The sequence below is a fragment of the Strix aluco genome, chromosome 18 (genome assembly GCF_031877795.1).
Source record: "Strix aluco isolate bStrAlu1 chromosome 18, bStrAlu1.hap1, whole genome shotgun sequence".
Taxonomy (NCBI): domain Eukaryota; kingdom Metazoa; phylum Chordata; class Aves; order Strigiformes; family Strigidae; genus Strix; species Strix aluco.
This window is the reverse complement of record NC_133948.1, coordinates 8,624,277-8,646,061: the sequence shown is the minus strand read 5'-3', so window position 1 is coordinate 8,646,061 and position 21,785 is coordinate 8,624,277. Positions and strand designations below refer to the sequence as shown.

The window sequence follows — 21,785 nt, the reverse complement described above, 5'->3', positions numbered from 1 at the left end:
GCCTTGTCAAATTACTTGTCGATTGTCAGGCTGCCCTGTTTTATGCCGGTGACCTGCACCGAGCACGGGGTTACCATGTCTGCAGGAGTCCCTAATGGGCTATTACACAGCACAGGATAGCTGCCCATCGGTAACCTGTCAAACTGCTTCACCGAAACAGAAACACAGAGCAAAGGGTGGAGAGCGGCACAGAAAGGAGCATCGGAGAGCTTAAAAAACCCCCACAAGCCTAGGCTGTGCCCAGCGCAGTGCCCACCTCCTGCACAGGTCAAGGGGGGCCGCAGAGAAGGAGGACTCTCCTTTGTGAGGAGCAAGCCTGGGGACGTGGTGGCCACAGCGTGCTCAGACCTGTACTAAGAGGTGCAGACACCTCCCCTCGCCCCGCACTGCAGTGCGAGTCTGTATGAAGAGGGAATCAGGTTTATACCCAGAGTTGAGTTTTCTAAGAAACTGGAGCTTTACAAAATCTTACATGAATAAAACATGTCTCTGAGGTATTTTAAAAGCAGAATCGAGAAGACCCAATAGCTTTGTGGGGGTTGCAACTGCTGCTCTTAACATCACCGCCCTACAGCATCCTTCTGGTGCTGAGATACAACCTGTACCAGCATCCTGCAATCAGGGACAGCAGCTGGAAGCAGCTCTAAGACCTACCAGCTTGGCTTTTGCTACTCAAGAAAAGAGCAAAGCAAACTATAAACAAGGAGTACAAAGATGCTATCTTTCAAACATCCTTTAAAAGTCTAGGCAATGTAAACTACTACATGCATTTGGAAGGAATTTCTTTTTTTTCTGAGTTACAGTTTGATGGTCCTTTTATCTACTTTCACATGAACTGAGAAAAGCTAGAATGTGCCTACTCAATCAATATGAGTTTGTGCTGGCCCATTCAGGATATATATTACTTTGCTTTTATAGTTTATTTTAAATAAAAAGTATAATTAAAGAAAATAAACCACCCACTTCATAACATTTATACAACGAAGACTTTATTTATTTTATTTACGTTTTGGTGGGCAAGGCACAGCATGCAGTTAGCTTTCCATGATACTTAACAAAGCCACATTTGAAATTTAAAATCTTTAAGGAAATGAACAAATTCTGCGGAGGAAGGGCAGTTGAGCAAAGAGACTTCTTACATTACCCTAGGTAATTGTGCATATATATGTTTCTGTGTGCCTCTCTCTACTCCAAAAACATATCCATGACTTGGATGCTTTAAATCAAAAAGCAATTTCAGTCTGTAATTCTCAAATAAATAATTAAACACATTTTATCTCCTACAGTATTGCTTCTATTCATTCTAATCCCACTGACAGGAATGCAGCAACATACCCCATATCCTTAAAATAACAGAACAAAACACAAGATACCAACCAGAAGGCCTGGAAATGTTTATAATTCAACTTTTCAACTCTCTTGGCTGCAAGCTTGAAGCTACAAAGAAAGCTCTATGCTGGCTCACTTGAAGGAGACAAACCCGGAGATAGCTGTGCAAACCACACGGCACACGGTGCAGGCAAAGCCTGCCTGCTTGCACAAGGCAGCTCTAACTTTGGGAGGCATACAACACTCAATTTGTGTTGAAGTTAATAAATTATCCACTTTTGCAGTCTAACAGTTTTACGAAGTTAACCAGACAGTGTGGTTAAGGTGAATGGTCTCTCCTACTTGTCCATCGTATTTTCACAGACAGTTGCTATGGATAGGGATGGTTATACCCTGAACTACTAATAAATACATATAACATAGCTAACAGGGGAGACAGAGAGTACATTCCCATTCCCAAAGAGAAGGCTGAGAACTTTCCAGAGCCTGCAAAATCAGAATACTGCAAGAAGACCGAAAGACTGCACTTATTGCACTATTTTCTGTCTTTGGTTTTGTTTTGAAATGTGGCTAACTGGCTGTGACTTGGGTCATTATCCCAGTTACCCACACTGTTTGAAAAGCAAAGTCCCCCTCCTTCTCAGGACACTGTATAATTATATATATCTGTATATGCAAGAAGGCTAATGTACTCATCCAGGCAGTGACAAAATTAGATAGAACTTTTCAGAAAGAGGATGCTGGGATGGGCTTACATGTTGGATTTAGCAGTAGTTTGGGGTACCCAGTATTGTCAACACCCAAAGCATTTACAAATCACAAACCATCTTTAAAAGGAGGTTAAAAACAAAGTATTTGGGCTTATTTTTGACTGCCTGCTGGCTCTGAAGCACAGAAGAATCAGAGTTCCAGGCTCTTCTCTGTAGCCAGGAAGACTAAAGTCTTGCTTAAAAAATGAAATTAAAACTTAGATTTTTGTACAATCCTCTGAGGGCCTGGGTTTCATGAAAAACACAGAATATTGTAAGTAAACTCACAAGAGATGCAACATGGGGAGTAGAGCAGCTGCAGAGCATCCTAAGCACTGTATAAATCATAGCAATGTGGTTGCTCTCTAAATAAATGCATTATTTATTATTACAGATGCTGCTGTTGAAGTTTTTGCATGCTTGTAATTATGGTGGACTCTTGTCCAAAGATTCAGCTGTAAATTATCAACCTCCTCAAGTTCGCTGTGCAGGTAATCACACAAAATGGTGACCTCATCAAAATGTAGCCAGAACCTGGGGATAAAATGCAGATCAAGAGACAGGATGCATCTCTGCTTTTCCTGCATCTCAGACCCTGCTGTGGACCCCACACAAGAATACTGGGAAAATTTATGATATCTCTCCTGACCTCCATTCATGTAAAACACAGCTAATTACCTGACTGGGTGCTGTGAGACTTGTTTGCTCTGTGTCTATGCAGACCTTGTGATGGAAAGCTCTACATCCTGGCACAGTAAGGTAGAGGCCCTGAAGCAGAGGTGGACTTGATTACAGGAGATGCTGTCCCAGCCCAGACAGGGAGTCTCTGACCCTGACAACTGGAGAGAGAGGGCAGGGGACAGGACCGGAGGGAGAGCACAGCACGCAAGCAGCACAGCAAGCACAGGAGACACTGGGCTCTTGATTCCCCTGTCAGCACTGAGCAACCATTAAGCTGTGCTGCTGCAAACCTGTGCCAAGCACATTATTTTGAGCTCAGCTGTGTTCAGGTTGTTTTCTGCTTCACCAGGCACCCACTGGTTCTTCCTGGAGAGCTGACTTGCTGCCCTCCTGTCCTGCCCCTGCCCTGCTGCCCCTCCTTTCCCCTCTCACCCCATCTCACAGTAATAACCATCAGTTTTTAACAGCATGTCCTACACTGGAGGTTTTGTAGTTCCAGCTTTTAAAATGATTTAGTGTGACAGTTTAGCACCGAATAAAAAAAAAATAAATAAAAAAAAAGGAAGAAGCAGAGAGAGAAAAAGGAGAGACAGTCCCCTTAAGGCAACAACATTATGGAGCAGTGATCTCAGAGGAACAAGGGTTCTTCCCTGGTTCAGATGTGCTTGTCAGAGCTCAGTGTCATCTCTGAACAAGAAATCTCTCTTGCTGGCCCAAGGCACAGTTCTGTGGTCAAGAGGACAGAAAATAAAGGGAGGGAACTTCAAAGAACCATAAGCTGCATTAGCCCGCTGGGGCGGGTGGCTGCGGCACATCCCATGGCTGACAATTACAACCTGCACACCGAGAAAGCTTGCCTCCCTCTTGTCAGAGGGATAGACACAGGCTGTGAGCTTTCGAGCTTTGAGGATGTGTACAGTTCATGATGAAAGATAGCACTTCAAAGCCCTCTGCCTAGAAACCCAGGGAGAAGTGAGAGCGGAGGGTAAGCAATCTTTTTTTCCTGGGGGGTGCATATGCGGGGGAAGGATAAGACTTATTTTCACTGTCATTTATTACTGCCATGAAAATGAAGCCTTGCACTGTTTATGGAATCTCTCATTAAAAGGATCTCTTGATAAATCGCTTGATAAACATTCATTAATTAAGTCTCTCAGCGCACTTGGCTGACAAGCATCAGTCTTCATTTTGCAGGAGGGGGAAATCGAGGCATGGAGCTCAGCGAGCCCCCAGTCAGCCCTGGGCAGAGCTGGGTCCTGGCCAGCCGCTCCATGCCACCAGACAGATGGATTACACTGCTCCCTCCGTGTCCAGCTTCATTTTGATCCAAAGACAGGAGCAATGTACTCAGCTTCAACAAACTTCAAAGCCCTCGTCCCCTCGCTGCTGCCCAGTGTCCCCGGGGGCTGCAGGGCAGACATGGCTGTGCAGGTCTGGCTCCTCCATGGGCATCTCAGCTGATGCCCTGGGGCCTCCTGGAGACGCCTTTCATCTCACAGGCAGCACTTCCACAACCATGGCCTGCCCAGGGTTATGAACTGAGATACCTTAGCTGCTGCCCAGGCTCCACTTACTCTGCAATGGAGATTTTCCTCACCAGGGCCCTTGACCAACACTAAAGCCCTTTGGGAAACACCTACTTTAAGATGCCCATTTCACACTAACCCCATCAGTGCCCCTGGGTTCAAATGCTGGAGACTCAGTTGGTCTCCTGGGCTACAGCTGCAAGGTTATTGTGGTAGAAAAGGCACCACCTCTCCTGCTTTCCCTGGCATACAGCAGGTCTGGAGTGGGAGAAAGCTCAGCTGCCTCCAGCCAGCCCCATCACGGAAGCCCACTGCAGGAGGGAGCCAGCAGTGAGAACACAACGCTCATGTCCTTAAAATACAAACTATCCTACCCCACACACACTTAAAAATATCAACACAGCAGGGAGGCGGAGGTCCTTCCAGTGACTCAGGGGGGAATGTCCCTCTCACCTCCTCAGACCCACAACACATCTGCCCTCCTATCAATCACCGTCACTCCCTCTGCCTCATCCACCCACTTGAAGACAGAGGGACGGATTCAGCTTTCGCCTACGCCTCCCCTGCCCTGCCAGGCACTTGCCCTTCAGAAAAAGCGAAGGACTGGCTGGGAGATTCCTGTGAGAAAGGAGCTGCATGAGAGAGCAAACAGACCTTTATTATTTGTTTATTGATTTATTCACCAGGAGGATGTAACACCCGGCCCCTGGCAGCAAATGCCCTTGTAACTCTGTGCTGCAGTGACAAGTTGGCTAAACAAATGCTTTTCTGCGTCAGAAAACAAAGATCCGTCAGCAGAGCAGATCAGAGATTCTCTGCTTTTACTTATAATTATTATTTCCTTACATAGAGGATTTAATCTCCTGTTTTCCTGGAAGCTCAAAGTACCCCATTCAGCCTATTTCACAGCTGTGACTACCGAGGTCACCCCGGGTCAGGACACCTCTCTCCATCACATAATAGCGACTGGTCCCCGAAGTGGACATCTACGCTGCGCATCTGCTGTTGCAGATGAACTGGTGTCAGAAGGAGGAGCACCGCCTCCACTGCGGCCCCGGCAGGGAGGGGGCAAAGACAAACGTTACCCAGAGAGCCCCAGACAAAAGATGCTGCTCCTCAGACCTTTTGTGGAGCTGTGAAATATGGTCAAAGGTTACGTTTTACAGCTGTTCCAGCCTCAAATAAGCGAAACCTGTCTATCTTAATACTTAATTGCATTGCTAAGCTGCTCATAAACTAGGACTGCATAAAACAAATATGCAGGGCCAAATACATCCCCCGGGAAAGTTTGTGGGAACAGGGGGAGTTGCACCAGACAATGAATCCACTTTATTGTGTTTTAAAAGCCCGGTTACCTTCAATAAAAGCTGTAGCATGGATGCTGAAGATGTGCCAGTTAATATCTCTCCAAAAAGGCCGCAAGTGTTTACAAAAGAAGGGCATACTGCAAATGCCCACGGGAGAGGACGAGCACGTGCCACGCCACGCGTGTGCCCATCAGGAAACCGTGTTGAGCTAATTCCCTCCCCGCGCAGCCACCACGGCTCCAGCCCTGGAGAACACGGGCCTTAAATCAACGCTCTTATCTCACAAAAGGAATTTAAGCGCAACGCTTTGAAAGTCACTTTCTCCCGGCCATATGGCATCACCGAGCCTGGTCTTGTCGGAGCGGCGTTCATTTGCATGTGCGAGAGACAAATCTGGCTCTTGCGTTGCGGGAGTGATAACAGGGTGAGGAGCAGAATTTAGAGCTGTTTGGGTTTCTGCACAAAATCTTGCCGAGGCAAATTTCTCTCACCTCTTAACACAAGTGCCAAACGCTGAGGTAGCCCCCAGCAGAGGCTGCCTGAGATTGCAGCCTGTGCCAATCAGCCAGGCTTCACTGGTACAGGGCCAGCATAAAAGAGAAGTCCGAAACAAAAATCATGATCTGAACCCAAAGCTTCCCAAAGCTGGCAATGTCTACACCCACAGTAAACCAAACAGGAACAGGCTTAAGTTACAGGGATATAAACAGCAGTGAACACAAACTTCAAGACAGCAAATTCACATGCATTCACACATTTAAGTTCCTGATAGGGAGGTATTTTGAAAACTCATGTTGCTGAGCTCCTCTGCGATATGAAGGGGTGGGGGATCTCAGGCTTCAGCACGAGGAGGAGCCAACAAAGCTGCTAACGCTTCAACATAAGCCACTCCAGCAGATCTCTGTGCCATGCATTTATGCAGGATGGCAAGATTTTTGTTTTGCTGAGGCAGTGCCGTATGGGCAATCTGGTTTGCCTTATCAGCGAGCCAAGGCTGAGAGAAGAGAAATGCTCTTCCCCACCATTTGTTTAAACTTCCCTCCTTCCCCCAGATAAAGCTGCATACTTTCGTAAAAATATCTGCAAATGTAGTAACATAATGGGCTTGTCATCGATTTCCACATTTGGCATTGAAAATCTGCAAAGCTTGGAAAGAAAGAGAATTCCTAATACTTACTGCTGCTAAAGAGCCCAGCTATAAACTGGGCCTGGATCCAGGTGATGGAGCACACAACCACCAAAACGCCTTTCCATGGCCAGCACCTACTCCTACACAACTGCAAATTATTCCTTTCTTGCCCTCTTGAAATAATGCAAGAAGGTTATTTCATCACTTCTTATTAATGGGCCTCATCTCCCTCACTGGGGTATTTGCTTGTCCCTAGCATTCATTATGCTCTGCTGAACTGACTTTATTCTGCAGCTCAGCGTTGGGAACGCTGCAGAACAGCCACACGACCTGACAATTCATTCAGAGCCACATCACCAACCTCCTCGCATGGTAAAGTGGAACCACTCCCAGCACAGTACTTCCCATCATATACCACATTTTGCCCTCTCCAAGGCTGTTTCTTCAGTATTTTTGCCCAGCATCCATTTCAGTGAGATTATCCCTGGGAACACAAGAAACTAGAGCCGCCCTGTTTTACAGCTGTACCAAGCCCTCAACGGAGGGCTTGGCATATTTAGAGATATGTCACTGTACCTCCCAAGGGGAATTTGAAACGGCGCAGTCTCTTAGCAACACCCAGTGCGTATCACAGGTAACTCTCAATTAATAGTAATAGCGGGAGCTGCGAGCTGAAACCCTGCAACACGCTGAGCACCTTCCACCTTGTTTTGGAGAACCGAGATGTACAGACACAAATGCTCTGTGCAACCTGTCAGGAGAGGGATGTGCAAGCCCTTGTAAGGATAATACAGATAACACTTAAATATTGATTTGCTTAAAATAAATGAGGATTTGATTGTATTAGAGGGAAAAGCATATCCCCCACAGTAAAGGCTGACTTCTCCTTTGTCAGTAATCCCTCCAAGACATTTGTTACAAATCTGACTGGTAGGGAGGAAGTCCCACCCCACACTGAGACAATGCAGCTCTAAATTTTAACTTAATCCTCGCAAGCCTGTAAAGTTGATCTTTCTGACAATGCGTGTGGCAAAATTAAAGGTGCTGGCAAAGCAGATGTCCTGCCATTCGCATGATACGGATTCACAACCCAAATCTCTTGCTCTAAGGTAAGGAAAGCATTTCTCCAGATCACTTACCTTTATTTGCCGCAGGGGAGAACAGCTTCTCAGAGCCTACAGAAGCCTGAAAACGAAAGAGAAAAAGAGAGTAAGTAATACTAAAGGAGAATTTAGGAAGGCTTGCTCACAAAAACACAGCTCATAAAACAAGTCGGTTATCTGTAGACCTGCAATTACACATTGCACCTGGAGGGTGCAATGTTGTGCCATTAAAGAATAAGCATGCATCCTAAGAAGATGAAAGCAAAGCGTATACAAGTACTGTCCTGATCTCACCCAACTATATCCTCCTGTCTCGTTTATTTAGGCAGCCATGCAATGCACAGCTATTTTATCCATGATTCCTCATATAAAAACAAAACCAGTGAAACTGCTATCAAGCTGAAGAAAAAAAAAAACCAAAACATTTCAAAGCCTCTCTCATTGAAAATAAGCTCATTTCTTGCTGAACATGCAAAATGTAATTTGTGTATCAGAAACACAAGTTGCAACTGAACACATCCGTATGAGAGGGTGCTACTTAATATTATGCCAAATGACAGGTACATGCTGCTATGCACTTAGTTGAGTATGAAATAAAACGACTTCCTCTTGGAAGAAGCCCGTCTCCTTGCAAACTGGGTTGCACTATGCTGTTTGAACTCCTCAGTAGTGCATTTGTGCTCCTCATAGCTCTGGGAAATAGTTAAAGAAATCCAATTAACCTAAACCTTGTAAACAGCTTCATGATAATCAGGGTCACTGGGTTACAGACAAGATGATAATGACAGACAGGGAAAAAAAAGTCCATTCATTGTAAATAAAGCTTTTATGAGTTAATTTGATGGCTTCCTTCCCTCCCCCCACTGATATCAAACAGTCAATCTATTTCAGCATAAGCTTTTCCTCCTCGCTATCTGATAAAATAGCAAGTAGCCTGTACAGAATCAAAGCTGGTCTGGGAGCAGGGAGCACGATCAACATTGCTACCATCTACAAGATAGCTGAACATACCACCAACATTTTGGCACTGACTGCTGCACGAATAAAATGGGGTGAAGTACAAAGCTGAAGAGCAAAAGATACTGAAAGTGAAAAAAGCCTTTCTCCCCTGGCTCTGCTTTAAAAACAATGAATTAATTCAACACATGGCTGAACTAAGTTGATTTTCTTTTTGATTTTATTGATTTTATTCTAAGGTGCCTTGGGAGATTTGCATGATAAAGAGCACTATGAATTGTATTACATTGTTATATATTTTAAATGACGACTCAGAAGAAAAAAAACAAATAGTAAAATGCAAGATCTGCATGAAATATAGTAAGAAGCAAGAACAAGTGATCTATTAATGTTATTTCTAAGGACAGTGGCACTGCAAGCACTGAATGTCTTACTTAATGCAAATGCATAAAAAAGAGAGGGAAAACAACATGAAAAATAGGTTGAGGCTGAGACACATAAGAAAGAAATTCTGAATCATGTCCACGACAAAGCTGCACGTGTAGCTGTGGCATGTATGATCGTTACACAGCTCAGCAAAAGGATCCTAAAATCTTAGGGAAAATCAGTTACCTGCACGATCCCTTCACTGCATGGATTAAAGAGAGGAAGAACCAGGATTAAACAAGGTTTTGCCTAGGCTGGTTTGCAAAGAAAGTGTAACAGCGTCACACAGCAGCAACAACAACTCTGAATTTACAACCCATTGTTAAGAGATTTTTCACTTGTAATCAACACAAAGTCACCACGGATGCAGAACACATCTGCAGGCTCTGGGAACTCCCCCATACTAACAGCTTGCACAAAGGCAGGACCTAGCCTCAAAGCACTCCGTAAGCACTAGGACACGTGGCAGGTGGATAAATAAGATTTCCCCATTTTATAGGCAATGAAATTTTGGTGTGGCTTGCCGTAAAGCCCAAGCAGTAAATTGGCAGCTGAGCCACAAATCCTACATGGCGGTTTCTGAGCTGGGGGTGCGGGGTGTGCAGCCCACGAGAGGAGCCCGTTTGCTGGCAGCCTGCTCGGGAGAGCTGCCCTTCCCGGGGCACTGTCCGGAGCACGCCGCCGCTTGCGGGACGCGCTCTGGCAGCAGCAGCCGCCCCAGCTGAGAGAAGCTTCGTGCTTCGCCTGGTCTGGAAGGTTGGGTGCTGCTGACACCGCTTTATGGCAACCACCCTTCTGCATAATTCAGTACCAAGGATTTAATATAGACTGGCGCTGTTTAATCATGAACTAAAGAACTTGGTGCTACAGGTCCAGACTATAAAAAACCCAATGTTTAGGGAAGTCAAGCAAGAAAATTCACTTTTAAGAGAAAGTAAAACACATGGATTATTGCTCAGTCTTCTGATATCAGTATGTGGCACCGCCTTCAACAATCAGAGTCAACATTTACAGAGCAGCTTTTTCAACATCACAGCCACAGTTTACAGACACAAACCTTCACACCTAGAGTTTACAGTAACTTTTGCTCTCACTTCTGGTGATTTCTAGCTCCAGATCTGAGCAGTTTTTGGCATGAGCACCATTCTGAAACAGTGACTGCCTGTCCTATAGGATATTCTGCAAGCTGCTGTAAAGGCAGGAGGGAAGCTGGGGGAGGAAGAGCCTGAATACATCATTCAATTCCACCAGTCACCCTTTAAAGGAAGCATACAATAAAACCTATGTGTCTGAGGGAGCCCACTAATGAGTGAAAAAATCCAGCAAACCAACGCATCTGCTAAAACAAGTCCCCTCCCAAATTTTCTGCTGTTTCAAGCAAATCATTTGCATATGTTTAAGAAGGGATTAAAAAAAAAAAGAGTAGAATTCTTCCCTTGTGAGCAAAACCAGGCGTTTGGAGTCCTTTATGTGGAAGGGTTCAAGCTGTCCCAGGAAATCACATTTTTTTTTGATTACAAAATGAAACTAGAAATTTCCTTTTTTTCCCCTCTCTCATTGCCTCCTCTCTGTCTTCATCTGAAGGACCAACTCCTCGCTGGAGCGTCTCTGTGCACCCCTCAAGTCTTTCACTGCCCCCCAAATTCCTTTTTGTTGCTACATAAGGCAGAGAGACAGCCTCAGCCTGAAGCTCACAGACAAAAGATGTCTCTAGCCTTCCTTTTACATCTGCTGCTCATCTCCCTCCTCCATGGAGCACCACAGCAGAGCCCAAGACAGGCAAGTTTTCATAAAAGCTGCTGCTTGCAAAGTCCCATCCTCACCCCCAATAATGACCTTTGCATTTTAAGCATATCGAACATCTGTCCCAAAAGTGGAACACACACAAATCATTTCAGAGATCAGCCCAGTTTCTGAGGTAGCCTCACATTGCTAAAACTTTTTAAGATGCAGTACCCTTTTGATGACATGCTAAGATCTGCACCAAGCCTTGCAGGTGCCCCTTTGTGGTTTATTCAACAAAGTTAGCAGTTCTCTGTCCCATTTTGATTTTCTTTCTTTTCTACACCAGATCTGAAGTTGAAAATGTCTCCACCCAGTTCTGTGACAGTTTGAAACCAGGCTGAATACACTGCAGAGAAGAACAACATTTCTACCCTTTTCTGCTTTGCGAAGAGCAAGTAGAGGAGTGGTGCTCCAGTCCCTCATCCTTCCTCCCCTTGAGCTCAGCACATATAAACACTGATTCAATTTTCAGCACTGAAAGTTTAGCAAAGGCAGCTTTTTCCTCAAAATGTAAGGTGGTAACCACAAAGGATGTAGCACACCCTCTCCTCTGAAGGCAAACAGTGAGGCATAATGAAGTCCATGCCTCCATGGCTCATTCATCCTGATTCCCACTAACCCAAGGCAGCTGAAAGATGTAAGAGCTCTTACAGATTAATAATTTAATGATTATATATAACAGAACAACATCATCTGACAGAGACAGCATTATAAACTATGTCAGGCCTCACAGTAATTACTTTTTTTTTTTTTTCTCTTTCTCTGTAGCCTATAAAACGGCTAACAGGGAATAAAACCGCTCCTTATCACCAACAACAGAGGCTCTGTGGATCTTCATGCAGTCTCCTGGAGCACGAAACACCAGATCCAGGCCTGATACTTCAGGCACCTAATAACAAGACATTGTGAAATTGCTAATAAGGCTGCAGTTCTGGTTCACAAGGAGCAAGAGCTTGTGGTATTAGAGACCTGATATGTATGTTTTGTACAGGGCAAAAGCCAAGCACTCCCTCCAATCTCGAGTACAGTAGGCAGAAGAAAAAGGGGCTGGAAAATACAGTTTAAATTTTATTTCTGGATGGCTACCTATCTTCTAGACACCCAAAAGCCAGTCTCAAGAGACTGTTTTCATACTGTTACTGAAATTAGCAAGCACTAAAAAGCTCTCAAGAAAACCTTTCTCCAGAAGATTTTCAAACTAGAACTATTGGATATGCTTAGAGAAACTTTCAGCATAAAGCACAGACACTACCTGAAAATTTTGGATCCATTTTCATTCTTCCCTTTGATCTGTTTCCCCTGCTTTTACCTACCACTCCAATGCCACTTGATCACTTGTCTAGCAGAGAATTTCAGCATGTCAGTATTGCTTTACTAGTTTCCAGTTGATTCTGTAAGTCGTTCATACCAGAACTCCTTCATTCAGTAATATGAGAACAATAACTAAAACAGGAAGGTATTGTTTGGGTTGTGATTCTTCTATAGGAAATGGAAATTGATACATATGGAAAGGTGCAAGAGGAGCCTAGAAATCACACACATGCACACAAAAGACAAACTGATGTTCACCCTTAAGACTAAGAAAGTATTCAACACATTCCAGGATATAGAAGCAACCCACGGGTAACACTGCCGGCATTGTGAGGGGATGTTTCAAGGGAACCTACATTTTCGCAAAACCAGGACTACTTTTGGAGGGAAATCACAGCTCAGTTAAGAAGTCAAAAGAAATTTATGACCTGCAAGTCAGTCATTTAATGCACCATCACAGGAAAAAAATCTGGAGTAAGGACATGAACTATCTTTTTGTGACTCCTCCTAGGAAAATCAAGCATTGTGGTACATGGCTGGCTAGCACAGAGCACAACCCAGCTGTGTAAGGGTTTAAGCAAGAGGGAACAGGATACACACTGGACTTCTACAAATTCACACTGCATTCTGTGATTATGTCCTGACAGCAAAGACATTCACCTGTCCCCTTCCCTCCTGAGACCCTCACACAGAATTCATAGACTGGGCTTTCAAGAAAGGTCAGCACTCAGCAGCTGCCCTTGGGGCACCGCCCTGACTGCAGCTACTGAGTACGGAGCATTTCCAAAAATCCATTTAGATACTTGAATGGTGACAAGGTTGTTCTGAAAAATCTGGTTCCAGCTGATGGTCAGGATCACTTATGAAATTTCATCTGTTGATGCCAATTGCAAATAAGGACTAATAATAAATAATATTCCCTAAGCAAGAATGAATACCAGCTTTCTAGCAACAATCCTAAAACTTCAGTTGTGCCTTTAGCTACACCGTAACACGTCACAGTGAAACATGCAGCACAAACACTCTGAACAGGCAACTACTTATTAGAATGGCGATGCCTTAAATGCTCCAGATACCTCTAGTTCAATTTTGATTCAAGGCCATCTCTGGGAGGTAGCGATAGTTCTTCCATATCTTGCATGAAAGTTTGCTCTACAGAAGGTCCACTAGAAACAAAAAGCTTCTTGGACTGTACTTAGAGCAACATACTTGTTTAGGTTCCCACCTCTCCTTCATTTAGCACATGCATATTCAGTACTGCTATAGTCCTGGAAAGGGCCTTTCACAACGCGCTCCTCTCTTCATCACTTTTTCTTCCAAGAACGCTTATTTCTCTCAGCAGTTTATATAACCATGACTATTTTTTGCAACAGCCCCTTTGAGAAGCTAGCACAAGTCTGGGAACAGAGAATTAAATTAGGCCATAGAGAGCCTAGAAGCAGAGATCACTGGTCCCAGTTCACCACTGAATTACATTGAATTTACATGATGGCAAACGGAAAGCAAGGCAAAGTGGATGATGACTGGAAGGCACTGAAGGAAATGCTGTATAGACAATTTGATTCAGTTAGCGCAGGGCAATGAGGAGCCAAGCCCATTGCTTCCCCGCAAGTCTGATGTTACGGTTCTGTTTTGGACCTTCTCTTCTGGCAACACAGTGATAAGCTTCAAATAACACCATTTTGAATCCAGAGCATGTTCCCCATCATTTCACAACCATTTTGGGATAGATCAAACTAGTTTAGATTAAGCAGCAACTGTAATTCTTAAACATATGCTGCTGCGGTCTGTCGGCTTATTGCACAGACTCGCCTCTTACCATGACGAAGGGTGACCTAATGCTCTGAAAGCAGTCGGATGCCTGACCTACAGCATGTCTGCTATCAGAGCCTTGGGGCATAGCCTTGCTAACTCCTCTTCCCTCTCTTCTCAAATGATCCCTTCAGCCCCTGGAGAATGGCTATAACCCAGAGTTTTCCCCTTCCTATCCCCTCCATTAGCTGTGCTTTATGATTCATCTTCCTCTGAGCAGTTGCTGTCTCCCAAAGGAAAAGATCAAACTCCCTCTCCTTCCCGTCTCAGCTCCAATAAATAAATAAATACATGCACTAAAAAAAATTTTAGTAAAGGAGGGGGAGGAAGCTGGGGAGTTCCGGGGCCTCACCAAGGCTGGTCATACAGCTGCAAAAGGTCCCTCAGCTGTTTGCAGAGACACTGACCAGGAAAGAAAATTTCCAGCTGTCCCTCATTAAACCCTGCCAAAATACTTGCTTAATGTTATTGTGCCTGCATGTCCTAATTCAAATTAAGGTGCACTTGGTCCTTATCTCAGTATCCTCCTCCCCCAAACTGCTAACAAAACCTACCTTGATTTTACACTCCTGGCTATTGCCCATTCTAACCAGCACTGATTTCTCCTTTACTACATGTTTGTACGCTCCACATGCTGGCTTTTTCCCACCAAGCAAGTGCCAGTTACAGTTAGATGTTGCTGTTCTTTTTCTCACAGTGGATTGTTTTTGCTTCTGTGTTCATGGACACCACCATCGGCATAGCTTCTGGGTAGTCTGGTCTATGAATGGCATCCAGAGGACAGTCCTCTCCCTGTGTCACTGGATTGGGCTGCACCTCTCACTGTAGGTCAGAGGCAGCAACGTGTCCATGTTAAGGGCAACTGATATATGCCCCAGTCAGTGAAAAACAATTCTTCATGACACACTTATAAAAGGGCTTTGTGTGACCTGTTTTTAAACATCTCAAACATCAGAGATCTCACATGTATTCCTGAGAGCTGACCCCCCTCCTGAACAGGCAGGCTTTTGAGCCTGGACTTCCACATTTAAAATTTTTCCATTACCAGACATTGACTTAGGCAACCACAGACTTGATTACCGATTTAGCTTTTGCTACAAACGAAGTGGAAAACCTGCCTATGAGTAGGAAAGGTTGGGAACACTGTGTAACATACTACTACAGTAGATTGTATTATTGTCATTACAGCCTAAAACTATCTAGCCAGACTATCTATTTGGCTGGGATACTGCTTTTTATTTGCACTAAATCAAATGGAATGGTGAGTGCTCTTTGCAGAACTACCTAAAACTTCTTATAATTCAAAGGCTGCATTGTAGGAAGAGTGATGGGGGAGAGCAGAGACTGTACTGCAAATGACAGGTGGCAGACTGTTGTTTGGTACCTACCAAATTACTCTGCTGCTCCCAGGGCTGCCTTGGCATTTCATTATCCCAACTCTCTCCTGGAAGGATGCGGACATAAATTCACACCTCATGTCCTGGTTTCCGTCAAACTGAGTAAGAGTGCAAATGCTGGCACCGACTGGGAATGCCAAGCAGGGCTTGGCACACTAGAACAAACTCTCAGCTGTGGTCTTTGCCAGCTACCTGCATTTATCATTGTAATGGCCTGCCAGACAGGACTTGGCAACCGGCAGAGGAGGGCGGGAGGAGGAGGGCCAGGCTCTGCACTGCCAAGCAATTCATTCCTGTAGCTCCTGCCATCACTGTACCAGCAGGGCAACCTTCATTTTATTTTATCTTTTAACCAATTATGTGTCACCCAAATCCCACCTGCAGCCTTCTCCAACACAAATGGCTATAAATCACAGTTCAGAGACCAAGAGGGTTTTGCAAGACATTTGATTTCATAAAAAGGTCACTGTCTGTCTGAGAACTGCTGCAGTTCAAAAACGTACTGAATAACAACCTGCATTGGCAGACAGGGAAGGAACCGCTTCCATGGTCTGTTGCATGTTGTCAGATAATATTAGAACAATTAGGGAGGCCAACAATGGCAGAATCATTAGGATTCAGCTGAACCAAAGAGCTGATACAAATTCAGTGAACGATCTCCTCCTTCCAATTTTTGAAGAAAACATAATCGATTCAATAAAAAAGTGAAAATTGCTTGAACATACTAGAAACATTGGACATAACCACCTTGAACAAGTAAGCAGAATGCACGCCTGTCGTCACTGCAGCCTGCTCCAATCTGCCTAGGTATTTCAGAGCTTAACACCATGCTTTGCTATTTCTCAGACCACTGCAATACTCTGCAGTCTCAGACCACTCAGGACGGTCTGTTGTTTAGGGGAAATGCTATCTTCTCATATTTAATCCATATGCTGGATGTGTAGTGGACCCTGTATAGCACCTCATGTGAACCACATTACACAGCAAACGTTTGGAGACACTCAAAAATCATTTGATGCTGATGCTGTTCTGGATGCCTTTGTGTGTCCATCCCTTTTCTGCAGGTGACACGTCCTGCCAGACAGCCCTCTGACAAACCGGTGTCAAATTCTCTGAAAAGGATTGCGCTACCTGCAATAAATACGTGAGATACAGAAGATTGCATCGTCCTCCTAGTCTGGACCATGACGTATGACACATGGACATCCCTCCGACAGAAGTTCCCAGTTACAGATGCAATTCTGATATGGCCCTTTCCTGGGCTGGGGGGTCAGGGAGCTTACCAGGAGGGCGGCTCTTGTCCGCTGCTATTGAAACTTGCTGTATTACCCGGCAGCAACCTCAAAGGAGTGCCTCTGCAGAAGGCTCTTTTGTTGTTGTTGTTTCTAATTCACTGCTCCAAAATATTTCTTGGCTGCATCCCAGGGCTGAAGCCTTATCTGCCCATCCCCCCGGCAGACACACAGCAGCTGCGGAGGCTTATCACGGCTGCCTGTCCACTGAGTTTACAAATTAACACCCTATCGAGGCTGCACGAGGGCTGATTAATCAGAGAGAGGCAGTCTGAGGGCCTTTATCACCGTAAGCGGCTGCTGGGAGAGAAGTCACAAATCTCTCAGGAGGCCGGAGATGCCTTACAAATGAAAGAGCAGGAGGCCGGAGAGGAGGAGGGCGCAGCAGTACGGGAAGCAGATATTTTAGAGATAGTGGTGGTGGAGGTAATGGAGCAGTGGGAGGGGGTGATCTGCAGGCAAACGCCAGTACATTATGACAGCTAAAAAAAAAGATAATTAACAGCCTATACCTCATGATTCTAGCTTTCCCTCCCCGGGCTATAATTTAGCCTATTGCTCCTTTGCTCCAGAGGACAATAAACATTTATTATGTTAAACACATAACTGTGCTGCACAAAAGCACCGTTCTTTCCCAGGTCCACTCCTTTCACAGCTGTGCAATCCAGGAGGAGGATGGGGCTTCTGAAGTGGGCTTCCCTTTTATGCAGAAAACGACTTGGTTTGGACACAAAATGCATCCCTGGCTTCACCCAAAGTTGCGGTGTGCTGGGTGCGCTCACACTGAATGTGAAGGCAAATCCCAGGAGACTGAGAGCTCCTAGACGGGTCCACTGTCCCAGCAGCATCTGATACCCAGTGTAAGGACGTGCCTGGGTGCGGGGGCATCAGCAGTCTGGAGCAGCTCTGCCTGCAACTGTGGGCTCAGGGAGGCTTCACCACCTAGAAAGTATCTCCTCTTTTTCATTGAGCAGCCTCGCTAAGAGGTTTACTGGGAAATTTTCAATCCCACCAGAATTACGCGTAGGAGAGATTCTTATTACAAGATGAATATTACAGTTGCGTGCATCGTACCGGAGCAGTGCTGGCCCTGCCCCCTCGAAGCGCTTCATCCATTGTAACAGCACAGCGATTTAGATTTGTCTGCTCTAGTGGACTATGGTTCAGGCACTGCTCTTCCTCTACTTCAGTGCTAGCACCTGCTGCAGGTCTCCAGCTTCGTGCTTGTGCCAGGACAATGCAAAATAATCACAAAGACCAAGGGGACTCACACTAAAGAGATTTAAAAACTAATACATCTTTAAAGGCAAACAAATTGGGCATCTGTCTACTTTTGTCGACATTCACTTGTATTTTTAAGTTTTCAAGTTTAATCCTTGCGACCAAGACACAGCCGGATTTTTCCTTTAAAGTGTAATACATATGTAAGATGAGATTCTCATTCAGCAACATGACTTCAGAAGGTAAAACTTTAAGAAAAATGTTAGCAACATGAAGACATTCATAAGTAAACACCACAACCACCTCCCGCCCAGTTCTATTAACACACCAGTAAACAATTCAACAAATAACCTCTCGATAAAAATGTCATTCATTGCAGCTTTACCACCAACAGTGTTGGGCTTGTGTGTGATCAAAATGGTCCATTCTCATTTTGCCCACAGAAATTGCAGAATTACAGAAAAGAGCTGCCACAGCCTTACCGAACATCTTCAGGCCAGCTCTTTGCAGACAGCACGGGAAAGCAAAACTAAATAAAAGTGAGTGATCACCTGCCTTCTCCTCTCTTGATCCAAGGAGAAAACTATTTCCTAAACCACCCCGATTTTGGACCTATGAACCCTTGCAGATGCCCAAGTTTTAACAATATTCATTAGGTTAATTAGAAATGGGCAAGTAGATTCTGAATCCTAGTCCAGGAAAGGAACGACAGCTTTTTAATTTGAAAACTCCCTGCCAGGCTCTGCGAAGCAGACAGCTGCAGAAGGTCTTCTCATAGCTCTCCTCTGCAAACAGACAGCAGATTAATTTGAGCTGGGCTGGACCACCATGTGTTATATTCCGCAGACCTACAGGTAATCAAACGAAGAAGCTACAAGGCGACGATACCTCCTGTCACCCCAGTCAGATAACAGCAACTCTATACATGAAGGAAACATCAAATATTCATTAGGTAAACAATACGAATGTGGTAATCCCGAAAGATGGTGAAATTTTAGAAGCCTGTCTCTCTGGTGTTTATCAGATTGACTCTTTTAACTTCATTATCAAGTCTGCCCATCAACTCTTCTTTCACATCTTGTGTTTCTATGTTTTAGGGAAAAAATGTCTTTGTTGGACTAGCTGTTCCCCACAGCTCTGTTCCTGCATGTGGACACCCTCACCCACAACAGAAGGCACACCGCAGGGTGCAGTAGTATTTAAAGTCCTAACAGACGGGATTAGGAACACCTAAAAAGAGGGAAGCAGGACAGCATACACATTTCCCTACAAACGGAGGCTGTGAAGGAAAAAATATGGAAGAAAGACTATGGTTCACATCTGCAAAGCATTTGGCTTCATCTCCCTCACTCATTCAAGGGCAGTGAAGTGTACTCACCTACTTTTTACAGAAAAGGGGCACCAAGCATTTCTCCTGTGTTATAAAGTCAAGAAAGAAGCTCTCATCATTATACTTTGATTAAATATGGCATTAACTGACCTCATCTACTGTGTAAGGCGGCGGTGAAGGGGGCAGTCCACTGTTTGCAGCCGACATATAATCTGTCTTCTCCAATTAGATATGCTTTGCAACAAGTGTGGTGGATCCATTTATTTCCGTACTGCAATAATGCAGATAAATCCAACTTTGGCTCCAGTCCCACTGCTTTCAAAGCTGGGGCTCTGCATTTCCAATCCTTGCCCTTATTTTTTTTTTTCTCTTTCTGCTGCAAAATGTCACCAATTTACTTTAGCCTGGGGGCCCATTTCAAGTTTTACCGCTAATATACGAGAAATGCATTTTTCAAGCTGTTACCACTTAACTGTACTGATATCAGCCACTCAGGGGACACAATATTGTTTACACATCCTGCTCTATGGAATAAGCACGGATGCCAAAACTCTGCCTGGGTTGTGAAGGAGACGTTTACTCTCTGTTTTATGAGATTTCCTCGATTTGTGGCTGTCTCAATGGTCGTAAAAACAGCTGTAAATCAAAAGAGCACCACAAAATTGCAATAACAACTGTCGAACTCAGCTCTAAAGAGCATAACTCCCAGCAACAGAAGGTGGAAGGCTTTTTTCTGATTTAATACCAGGTGTGGGGGAGCCCTAGCAAGTCTATGTGCAGCACTGTGTCCGTCCACAGTCACCCACGCACCAGCTCAGCCAAAACCCTCTTTTTTGGCCGCTCCCCTATCGCTTGCCCCTACTCTGCCCCACATAGTCCCTTCCAGCCTCTTTCCTCCTCTTTTCTGGAAAACAGGAGTCTTTTTCAAATGCCTGGAGAATGCTTATACAAATAACTGCTGAATGCACAGCCCTGTTTAAAGCATTAAAATAGACAGAAAAGTCAGTCCACTGTTCAAACACGACTGCGCTTTGAATTGTGGCTGCTTTGCAAAATGGCAATAGCTTTAGCAGATTACCTCAGCAAGAGCCCGTCGCCTTGTTGCTGGCCTACCCGAGAGAGCCCAAATTCCTGCACAGTCTCTCAGCCCAGTTTTTAGGGAGTGGAGTGAAGGAGGAGAGGGCTGGTGAGACATGAGTTATTAACAACTGCCTTCTGGGAGCTGATTCTAGCTAAAATGGTTCCAGAACAGGCAGCTCCATTTGCTCTGACAGTCTCCAGTGAGGACTGGCCAAGCAGCAGATGGACGAATTTGAAAGTTTCTGTTACTCTGTGCCACTGGCTACAGTCCAAACCAAAGAGAGAGTTTCACCCCGTGGGTAAAACAGCCTTCCTGGATTTTTCCATGCCCCATTCCAGTTGCTTTCACAAACAATCTTCTCATCCTTGTCTCCAAAAAACCTAAAAGACTCTCAGTTCCTGCATCTCACCGCCCGCCCCAATCTAAGACTAACTCGGCCAACAACAAACTTCCTTCACCACCTCCCAGCTCTTTGAGAAATCAGCTGTGGCACCGACAGCCACGCTATAAACCCTGGGCCAACGGATTTGCCTAGCCTCTTTGTGCCCTCTGTCCAAAGCACAGAATTCTTTCCTGTCCTCACCAGCCAGGTCTTCATCCTCTTTTTCAAGTTTCTTCTTAAATCAAATTTCTTTCATGGCATTTAAATAGCCTAACTTTCTCCCTTACACAAGGAGGTTGGTACGTGCACAAGCCAAAGTACGTGAAGAAATGGGGAGAGAAAGTTCATGGGAAGTAAGTTTTGACAATGCTCGTCTCAGTTTCTTTTCTATCGTCCAGAGTAGACTAAAATACACTTGGGTTCTAGTGTGTTACTGTATCTGTGCCTGGTGGTGTGTTTTTCCAGATGCATATCCTAATTATGCTCTTCAAGTAAATGCCCCGTGGAGCAAGGTAGTAGAAGAGAAAACCTCTTTACAGTCACCATCATGCTGTGATCCATTCTGGCCAGGAACTCCCCCCTGCATTGAGAGGACAATTTAATTTCCATGGACCACTTGATGCAAAGGGAAAAGGATCTACATTCTTTTGTCTGAACTCCATAAAGTGTCAGCCCTTCTTTTCCCATTCTTCTGGTAGACGTGTACATTCACATTCTTGAGACAATCCCCAATAGATGGGAATGGTCTTTCACTTCCAATACATTAATGCCTCCCTGCTATAATCTTTTCCTTCTTGTACAATGCCTCTTGACCTTCCTTTGGCTCTTTTCTTTGCAATTTTTCCTTTATTAATACAATCAGAGACACAAAACAAAACATCCCCCAAACCCAAAAGAACAAAAAACATCATTCAGAGCCTTTGCTGATGATGTTGCTGGCAATTCTTGTTGAGAAACCATCTTTACA

At 44.7% G+C, this 21,785-nt stretch overlaps 1 protein-coding gene across 13 annotated transcripts in view; it reads right to left on the bottom strand.

Annotated features, from left to right (window-relative positions):
* The window catches only part of FBRSL1 (fibrosin like 1), a 552,195-nt gene that overhangs the window by 51,484 nt on the left and 478,926 nt on the right, over positions 1–21,785 (bottom strand). For all 13 annotated transcript variants that reach the window (XM_074843783.1, XM_074843788.1, XM_074843790.1 and 10 more), the window contains one exon: positions 7,861–7,906. In XM_074843783.1, coding sequence (XP_074699884.1) covers positions 7,861–7,906 — 46 coding nt within the window. The remainder of the gene's footprint in view (positions 1–7,860; positions 7,907–21,785) is intronic.